This window comes from Zea mays, chromosome 4 (genome assembly GCF_902167145.1).
Source record: "Zea mays cultivar B73 chromosome 4, Zm-B73-REFERENCE-NAM-5.0, whole genome shotgun sequence".
Classification (NCBI taxonomy): Eukaryota; Viridiplantae; Streptophyta; class Magnoliopsida; order Poales; family Poaceae; genus Zea; species Zea mays.
In genome coordinates this window covers 149977784-149988232 of record NC_050099.1, presented here as the reverse complement: position 1 = coordinate 149988232, position 10449 = coordinate 149977784, and the positions used below count along the sequence as shown (strand labels likewise).

The 10449-nt window shown below is 43.3% G+C and overlaps 1 protein-coding gene across 2 annotated transcripts; it reads right to left on the bottom strand.

Annotated features, from left to right (window-relative positions):
* Positions 1-1726: 1726 nt before the first annotated feature.
* On the bottom strand, positions 1727-6977 carry LOC100193626 (uncharacterized). 2 transcript variants are annotated; one of them, XM_035966671.1, is made up of 2 exons: positions 6920-6977; positions 1727-3871 (listed from the first exon to the last, which is right to left on the bottom strand). In XM_035966671.1, the coding sequence occupies exon 2, from the start codon at positions 3853-3855 to the stop codon at positions 1936-1938; it is 1920 nt and encodes a 639-aa protein (XP_035822564.1). In that variant the 5' UTR covers positions 3856-3871; positions 6920-6977; the 3' UTR covers positions 1727-1935. The 2 variants fall into 2 exon arrangements, with proteins under 2 accessions (XP_035822564.1, NP_001132198.2); NM_001138726.2 differs by having other exon boundaries at positions 1735-3874.
* Between the last annotated feature and the right edge of the window lie 3472 nt (positions 6978-10449).

The window sequence follows — 10449 nt, the reverse complement described above, 5'->3', positions numbered from 1 at the left end:
GGACCGGGCCCAAAAAACGGGCTTCGTGCCGTGCTCGCGGGCTTTGTGCTTATTGGACATCTATAGAGGCACTTGTCACATCATGGCAGAGTCAGAGACGCCAGTGTCACGCACAATTACATAAGAGATCTACAAGAATATAACGACGGTAATTCACGGCATAGCATGATCCCTCCAAGACGATGCGTGGAGGATTGGGGGAAGGGGCTTCCTGACGACGCCTCCAAGGAGGCTAGTGGCGCCGAGGGCGTCGTCGCCTACACAGACTTCGTATGGCATGGCTTTCGCCTGGGACCCCAAAACCCCTGCTCAAGCTACCGGTTATACCACAACGAACACAACAACATACAACAGGAGTGGGGGTTATAGGAGTGGCTCCGAACTTCTAACGTCGATGATGGAGACACAGGTTGTGCTTCACCTAGGGGCTCGAGGCCAGCTATGCAACCAATGGTGGTGGCGCTGCCTTCAAAGGGAGGGGTGCGAGGGCCCAAGGTGAGCCTGATCCAATGAACCCGATGACCGCCGCACGCTACTGCCAAGGTCAAGCCGCGCACCGCGGGCGCACTACGAGACGCAGACGTTGTCCCTTAGTGGTTAGCTGCGGCCACCATTGGGAGCCAGCGTCGGAAACCGCCCAAGCGTGAAAGGGGCGCCAAATCCGATCGTGCCTAGGGTAGTGGAGCCAAATCCCCTCGCGGCACAAGTACAGCGCGTTGAGGTGGGCTCAAAGGGAAGGCACAAAGAAGAGTGTGGTGATACCTCTACATCTAAGGCCATCGAATGAGGAAAGTCAATATGAGCCCGGGTAGCCACATCCGGTCGCACTGTCACTGGTCGACTACCGGCGGACGCTCCGGCGAAAGAACACACGTCCGGTGGGAGAGAGATGAGGGAGGAAGAAGAAAGCAATCGAGAGAGAGAGGGAGGAGGAAGAAGAAGAACCTAGCTGTCGCCTTCTTTGCCCTCCACCTGACCACCGATGTCGTGCTTCGGTGACGGCTGGGCAGCGAATGCGTGAGGGAAGGGGCTGGGGGCGGCGACGGTGGAGTGCCGCTCGAGGCGCTAGCTTAATGGTGAGTCCCTTGTCCTTGCCCATCCCTAGCAATCATGCCGGCGACAGCCTCTAGGGGCTTATGATATCGGCAAGGCTCCACCGCTGGTAAGACCCGAGTACGAACAAACAGAGAAGAAGAGAGGATAATGATTCATTTTGAGATCTTGATTGATTTGTTGGGAGGGTATCCACAAGAATAACATAAGACAAAACTAGGTAAGTCACTTTTTTGATTTCACCATTCCAATATAAAGGGGAAAAGTGTTTTTTTAGCAAAACTCATTTCCCAAACTACTGTTTGATACGACTTAAGGAAAAAACGAAACCAAAGTAAAAGCCGATGCTAAAAAGCCATACCAAAGGACCCCTAACTCCTGTCGGTAAACTTGGCAGCCAACGAAAGTTAGTTAATTACCGTTGACAAAGCTAGGTTAGCTGACGAAAGTTAATGGAATTTTTATGGGCTTGGAGTTAATTAATTCTTGTTGGCTTGATCAAAGTCCGATGAGAATTATCGAAGCCAACGGAAATGGCCCCGGGAATTATCCAAACCTATGGGAATGTCTCCGATTCCTTTAGTGTTTAGAAATAAATATTCTTAAAAAAACATGCTGAAATATATAATCTGGATTAAATTGTTAGAAAATGGTAGAAACAGACATGCACATATAGCAATTAAACACACCAGTGAAGCTTGTTTTATTTATTGGATAACACGTACAATAACAAGATGCAAGCGAGCAGGGTAAACTCAAAAAAGGGAAACATACATACGTAGGCTGCTTTCGTTATCTGCTTATCCATCATCAACCAGGCAGTTCTTATTGTATATATGATCGCAGTCGCAGCCAAATCCGGAGACTCTGCAGTGCAGAAGTTCAAGGGATGGGTTCAGGTTCAGGTTCAGGTTCAGGGACCTTGTATTCGTTGAGGTAGGGCATGGTGGTGAGCGCTTTGGTCATGAGTGGCTCCACCATCTCCCACGCCCACACACGTTCTTCTTCTTCTGTCCCCTTGGCTTTCTTCTCGATGACGGTGATAATGTCTTCCTCGACGCTGTACCTCATGCTGCCGATGATCTCATCCGCAGCTGGGCCCAGGTCAACGCGTTCAATCTCGAAGCCGCCATCTTTTGTAGTGCTACTATTGACACGAACGAGGGTTGGGCCACTGAACAGGTTGTGCTTGCCAGCAATGGCCTCCTGGTACGCCCCGGAGACGAGTACGGCCACGTAGTAGCCACCGAGGCTCGGCTCGAACAGGTGCAGCGGCAATGTGTTTTCGCGGCTGATGAAGTTCTCGATCTTCCCGTCACTGTCGCAGGTGATGTCCACCAGCGTGCCCTTGAGAGTCGGCTCCTCGTTGAGGCGGCTCACCGGCATCATCGGGAAGAGCTGCCCTATGCCCCAGAAGTCAGGCAACAGCGAGAAGACGGAGAGGTTCATGTGGTAGTTATAGACGGTGTTGGCATCGGCGACGACCCTCTTGCCGAGCTTCTTGCCAAGCTTGTACATCTCGATGCCGTGCTTCTTGAGGTCTGCGGCGTGAGAGTAAACGGCCGCCGTGGCGCCGCCAACCGGAGCTCTCGGCTGCTTGTAAGATAGGTCCTGGATCCTGTTCAACAGCTGCTCGGAGGTGTCCTCGTCCTGCGGCTCCGGGATCGCCGAGAGCGTCTCGAGGATGATCATGGAGTGGTGCGACGCCATGGCGCGCCCGCTCTCGGTGCACACGACCGGGTGCGCGACGCCGTTGTAGTCGCACTTGAGCCGCACCGCCTGCACGACGGCGGAGGCGTACTCCTGTATCCCGTACGCCACCGACATGTCGGAGTCGCCTGAACGGGTCCCGTCGTAGTCGACCCCGAGCCCGCCGCCGCAGTCCAGCGTGGCCAACCACTTGGCGCCGTGCTCGTTCACCAGGTTGCAGTAGATGCCAGCGGCCTCGCTCACCGCGTCGTACACTTTCCCCGTCGTCGGGATCATGGAGCCGATGTGGAAGTGCAGCAGCTGGAGCCAGTGCAACTTGCCCTCCTTGCCGAGCGTCTCGGCCACCTCGTAGATCTGGTCGGCGAGCATCCCGAACTTGCCGTGCTTGCCGGCCGTCGAACCGAAGTGGCCTGGTAGCTTGGTGAGAAGCTTGGCGCGGATGCCGATGATCGGCTCGAACTTCTTGCGCACGGCATCGTCGTCTGGCAGCTTCTGCTGCAGCTTCCTGTACTGGTCGAGGACGATGGCAAGCTCCTCCTCCATCTCGAGCACGATGATGGGGTTCAGGCCCATGGCCCGCGCCGAGAGCGCGAGCGCGATGTAGTCCGCGTCCTTGTAGCCGTTGCAGATCAAGTACGGCTTGGGCTCGGCTTCGGTGACGGGGAGGCAGCTCATGGCGATGAGCAGTTCTGGCTTGGAGCCAGCCTCGAGCCCATAGTTCCATTGCTGGCCGAACCTAACCATGTCCTGCACGACGTGCTTGTTCTGGTTCACCTTGATCGGGAACACGCCTTGGTACCTGGACGTGTACCCGGTGGACTCCATGGCGCTGTTGAATGCGTTATGGAGCGTCTCGATACGGTTCTTGAGCACGTCGGGGAAGCGAAGGATCATGGGGAACTGAGATTTGCTGGTGCTGTCGTTGGGTTGGGTCGCTAGAGCTTCCACGATGACCGAGTGCACGTCGATCTCCTGCCCGGGCTCCGTCCAGCGGCCGAAAGGCTTCACGCTGAGGTGCCCCTCCGTGTTCACCGCGAAGTACTCCTCACCCCATCCGAGGATGTTGTAGAGTTCACCGTAGTTCTTATCCATGATGGGAAAAAGTGCTCTCCTATATCCAAACAATATAATGCGATATAATATGGGGAAAAGTGTCTACAGTGAAAAACGTTTTTTTTAAAAAAAATGTCCGACCGGATCCATAAATATGCATGCATGAGATGTTGTCTGCTAGTTTTAAGCTAGTTACGATGTTCAATATATAATGAAGCTTGTTAAACTATATAGTGAATGTCGTAGTAATGGTATGTTACGTACTTTCATTTTTTGAGAAGTGAATGGCCTCACAAAAGCTGCTCTTTTTGAAGCAATATTAGTGGTCATCTTAGATTTTAATCCTAAATATGAATAGTTATCTATGTAGTGTTTAATATGCACATCATACTACATTGTCAAGCAGTAATAATGTTATTTACTTATGTAGAGATCACTATTGGTGCGATGGCAGCTTGATCGATATGAAGTAGGGTCTGTGCCTATCTAATGACAAGCTTCTTAAATACTCTCTCCGTCCAAAAATATTAATCATTTTAACTCTTGATTTTTATGTTTATATTTAAATAAATAATGATAAATCTAGACACATATATAAAAAAATAAATTAATTATTGTATGAATCAACTAAAATGGATAAAACAAATTTTATTTTGGGACTAGTATGTCTCAACATTTTAACGTGTGGTGTCATAGCCATATTCCATATTGCACACACAATTAAACTTTGCAAAGCTTCACCATGCATGTGTTCATAATATCGGTAAGAATTATGTGAACATAATACTAGAGTATGCAGCATATTTTCATTTAGGAAAAATATTTGGATATCATAATATTATTAAAATCAGCTAGTCCAGTTGGGTGTATAGCCGAGTGGTGAAGGCGGCGTGAGCTAGGTCAGAGGTCGAAACCCCCGGTTCTACACAAAAACATTTCTCTCGCTGTGCTCTGCCCGCTTTTGGATTACGTCCTGCGTGCCATCCTTCAGATGGACCGTTGCAGAGTGATTGGTGATGACCCGCTAGTGATGGGGGCTAGCGTTCGAGGCTTTTCTCGACCGAGACTTGGTTTCGGTCCTTCTTAGACATGCGGGTGTCGTGTGCGCCTTGATTGCCAGCCCCAAAAATATCGAGATAGCTGTCTTTCTCCGCCGGGTTTTTTTCATTAAAATCAGGTAGTGCAAAGTCACAACAATAAATGATTAAATTGCATTTCGACAATCTGTGAAAGTTATAGTTATTACATTAGTCCCAAGAAAAACTCTTACTTTCAAAAGTATGTTATTAATTACAGTTTTACTTCTTACGTTAATATGTTATATTAGTTACACAAACTTCGAATTCATATAGAGACCCCAATTTGCCATGGCCCCATTTAGAATAACAAGGTTCCTGCATGTATAAATGAGTTTGCAGCAAAAAAAATGCAAAATTCATATATATTTTAGACACATTGTAACTAGTGAAGCCAACGTCCGTGCAATAATAATCGAAATATTCCATGGCAATTAGTTATCGGTAATCAAGATGAATAGACATGACTTTGAAGTCCAAAAAAGAACATGCGAAAAGGTCATGTAACAATGCATAAGGGATTGAATTCTTATCATCTTGGTGGCCTATGAGACTTGGAAGCAGCATCAGGATTCATGTGTGTTATAGGATTATTGTAAACCGTTAAGGATGAGTGGTGGCAAGAGCATCGTCGTCTAAGGCTCTAAGCTTAGCTTTTTTCTCTCTCTTGGTCGCTATCTCTTGCATCTTAGGTGCTAAGATCTTGGATCTTTGAGTGTTTATGTGTGTTTACTTTGGCTGATTTTTTCCTAGCCTTTTGTACTCTTATTCTTTTTCTCTTAATAAAATGACAACACGACTCTCCTGTGTCTTTCGAGAAACAAAATGATATACTCTTTCCATTTCACAAATTTATCATTCTAACTAATCTCATACAAAATAGAGAGCATTAAAGTGAAAACTATTTTCCTCGTCACAATCATTGATGTCTTGCATCCCTATTCACTAGTGTACTCATTTTGTCCCTGGATAAATAGATTCCTAGCAAGTTCATATGACAAAAAAATCTTTATTATCCTTCATTAGCTAGAGCAGTTGCAATAATCAATAATTGTTTCAATATCATACTAATTATAGCATTTACTACACACATCCAAATGTAGAAACTCAGCGCTAGAATGAGAGATGTGAGGGGTGTAGTAATCGAGGCGTTCTCATGAAAAATAAATAGACTGGTGAACTATTGAACCTCTTTTAGAGATTAACTTATTTGTAGACAAATTTTTAAGCTTGCAATCTATTTATTTGGAGGTCAGGGACGGATGCAGCGGTGAGCGAGCGAGGCTCGAGAACCCCCTACCGCTCCTGAGCCCATGGAGCTTCACTGGATAGCCTCCCCTAAAATTTAAAATATACATAGTATGATATAGAAGGGACTACTATATTGTATCAGTTTAATTTAATCCATCTTAAAAAAATTCTGGTTCCTTCCTTGTTCGAGGCGGAAGGAGGATTTGGCAAGGGAAATATAACCGGGTGCTGTGGCTATATATGTTGTTGATAGGCGTGGAGTTAATAATGCTTTGGAATGCTCAGTGTAACAGGTATTCCAAGAAAATTTTGAATCCTACAACGACAAAACAAGTAGTTCGGGGAATCTTATTAGGGAGAGAAATATTAACCTATGTCATCAAGGATCAAGCTATATATACGCTTGCAAGTATATATAAAAAGCAAGTAGTAATGATTTCTTTAGTACATGAGATATTCAAAGAAAAGAGACCAAATAGAGAGATTTGGGGCCTATTTGGTTCGTGGCTAACTATGCCACACTTTGCCTAAGGTTAGTCGTCCGAATTGAAGAACTAACCTTAGGCACAAAAGTTAGGCAAAGTGTGGCAACTTAAGGCATGTTTGGTTTGTGGCTAAATGTGCCACACTTTGCCTAAGGTTAGTCATCCAAATTGAATAACTAACCTTAGGCAAAAAAGTTAGGCAAAGTGTGGCAATTGAGGCAACGAACCAAACATGCCTTTAGTCATCAAACCAAACATGCCTTTGATCATAGAATACTAGAATTGTCGTACCAGCTGAATTTGGGGAGCCAGAGATGAATAGACTTTAGTGCTGTGGTGTGTGTGGTTTGTACACTACACCTCGTCATCTCCTTATATAGAGGTCTGGCAAGAGTAAAATATCGTATTTGCCCATAGTAGAGGACGAAACATGCATTATTCGTTGGAAGAAAATGACATGTCTGCGTCTCTGATATTATGTCGTACTTTATCTATAGATCTGCAATAATGTAGATGTTACTCGCTCCTGACAAAAATTATTAATGTTTTGGACATTGAAACATAATTTTCAATACTACCTTTTTCCCTAATATCTGCATATATCCGCCAAACTGCTTCATGGGGCATATCTCTCCGTTCCAAAATAGTTTGGCTTCATTTGTCTTCTTGAATTGATGCGTGCCATTCCATTCTAGTTCCTTCTCTCTCTCTCTCTCTCTCTTTGTTTTCGATCTACCCAATGATTCAAGAAATACGTGACTTGCATTCCTAATTGCTGGATTTAAAGGAGGCTCCAGAGATGGGTTGGATGGTAGGCATATGTCGAGCAAACCCAACCGTGGCGTTGATGGGAGAGGAGAGGGAGAAGCAATTGAGGCCGGAGGTATTATTATGAGGAGAATTTTGTGATTTGCTGGAGTAAACAGCTGGAGTTTTGCAGTTGAGGTATATGCACAGCACGCGAATGGTTTGCTGTTTTTGAGCTGTTCTTCACTCCATGATTTCTCTAGGGCTCCGTAGCTCCATGGCGACGGAGTGATGGGACGGGAGAGAGGATAGCAATGGAGAGAGCGACATGGGGAGGGAGAGAGAGAGAAAAAATTAGAGATTTTTTTTACTATTCCTATATTTGATGTCTAAATTTTAATATAATTTGAGGCGACACTCATGTAACACTATTAACTAGAATAAAATATTTTTATACTTTATTATTTACCTTTATTGAGATTTTTATCTCAAAACTAAAAATTACAGTTTGTGCATACCTAAATTGCAATAAATTAAAGCTATACTTTTAACACAAAATATACGCAATAACGGTCATACGAAAGAAGCTAGAGCTGTATTTTTTGTGCAAAAGATGCAAACCATGCACTATTATATTCCCGTGTTGAAAAACACGTTTGGTTGGTTAGAAGTGGATTGATAGAGATTGGAGCAAATTTAATGTCTTTTTGATTCCTTCTGGTCAGCTTCTGGCTAGTAAAATCGGATTTTGGCTGCTAAACACTTCACTTCTATAAGAATCGCTTAAATCAACGTAAATGCAGAATTTATCGAGTCATCGTGTCCGGAGGAATCTACCGCTTTCGCGTCCCAATACCTTACGGGCCCATTAATCTTCCTCCGCACGTTTATACCTTTGTTTGGTTGCATGGAGACCCCTTGATTTTGTGACAGCTAGATTATTAAAGAATCCAGATTTTTTGAAACGCTCTTCAAAATAAATATACCAAAAACACTAAATCCCTTGCTAGTCGAAATTAAATTAGAAAAAGTTTTAATCCATCTTAATTCTCTTCGATCTCCGTGCAACCGAACAAGGTATAAGCGACTCTTACAAAATCTGAACGGTATGATTCCAAGCCCCCCTCAAGTATGTTTTGTAGGAAATTCAAGGTTGCGCCCGTGCTGTTTCAAGCAAAACCTGCGACATTAATACACGTACGGCCACATGGGATCATGGCATCGTGCAAGATCATATCATCCCACATGTGGACCTCGACCTAAATAATTGCACCACTGGGATATAGCAAACGTGTGCGTTCACCAATCCCTTTCTAGGATCGGGGCGTATCAAACGTGTCGTAATTTCGCCTCGCACATGCATGCATGCAGATCAGATATAAGTAGCTACTCGTACGTACTCGGCACCGCTGATTCGTATATATGGTCACCGTCACGCACGTCTACGTTAAGATATTAAATTTACGTGAAAAAAAATCGAAGAATCTGAAGCGTACTGGCGCCCCTCCGAAAGACACCAGTCAGAAACGGCTTGCAATCTGGTCCATCGTCTCGTCGTTTGTATGCGTGTACAAATCGATGCGATGGCATTATTGATTCGTATAATTCAGTATAGTACGAAGAATCACTAGTATCGTATAGTTTATTTTTAAATAAAAAAGTTAAATAAAAATACGAACATATAAGGTTGATTTATCCCTTATGCATGGTTCGAATTGATGATGAGTAATTGTCAATAAATACCACTATGGGATACACTACCGGAATCGCGTTCTTTGCCGAGTGTCTAAGACACTCGGCAAAGGCTATTTTACACTCGGCAAAGGCTTTGCCGAGTGTAACACTCGGCAAAGAATACTCGGCAAAGATTTCATCGGCAAAGGGTTCTTTGTCAAGTGCTTTTTTTCGGACACTCGGCAAAGACTTTGCCGAGTGCTTTTTTTCGGACACTCGGCAAAGACTTTGCCGAGTGTCAAAAAGCACTCGGCAAAGAAAAACACTCGGCAAATTAGGAATCGAAAAAATTAAAAAAATAGTAAAACATTTTTTAAATTCTAGGAACAACTCTCCAACCCTCCCCTATTACCTTACCCGTTGCCCTATCATTTTTCACTATTATTTTGAATCAAACTTATATGTTTTGTAACACTCGGCAAATTAGGAATCGAAAAAATTAAAAAAATAGTAAAACATTTTTTAAATTCTAGGAACAACTCTCCAACCCTCCCCTATTACCTTACCCGTTGCCCTATCATTTTTCACTATTATTTTGAATCAAACTTATATGTTTTGTAAATGGTGAGATTCGAACTCGCAACCTCTCTCTCGCGCATACCATCCTATACCACTACACTACTACACCAATTATGTTTATATTACGTTTCCATTCCCCACATACTATAACAAATAGAGAGTAATTTGATTATTTAAGGCACTAAATGAGTTCATTTGAAAATGTGACCAACTATAAAGTTGCATAACTTTTTGAGATCTAAAAGTTTTATTTTAATAGTTTCTACATCCGAGACTGTTTATAAAATTTGAATTTTAAATTTAAAAACTTCACACGAAATTTTCAATGATAAGATGATTTTAAATCAAAAAATTGTCAACTACAAAGTTTCATTATATTTCAAGACCTACAACTTTTATTTTGGTGGTTTTTCCATCCGAGACAGTTTGAAAAATTCAAATTTCAAAATTCAAACATAGTTTTGCATAACAAGATGATTTCAAACTAAAACATTGTCAACTACAAAGTTTCATAACTCTTCAATACCTACAACTTTCATGTTGGTGGTTTTTCCTTTCGAAGTCGTTTTCAAAATTCAAATTTTAAATTTTTTAAATTCAGACATAGTTTTCGTTGACAATATGACTTCAAATGAAAAAGTTGTTAACTATAAACTTCTATAACTTCTCAAGATCTACAAAGTTTATTTTGGTTGTTTGGTAATTTATTTATCTCAAATGATGGTTCTAACAATATGCACAAATTCTATACGTCTCTCTCGTAGTTTCATAAACTACGAGAGAGATATAGGTTTTATGAACAATTTTTTTTTATTTTGTCA

Bases quoted from the DNA above. Each gene is read 5' to 3' on its own strand.
- LOC100193626 (XM_035966671.1), bottom strand. From the start codon at position 3,855: ATGGATAAGAACTACGGTGAACTCTACAACATCCTCGGATGGGGTGAG.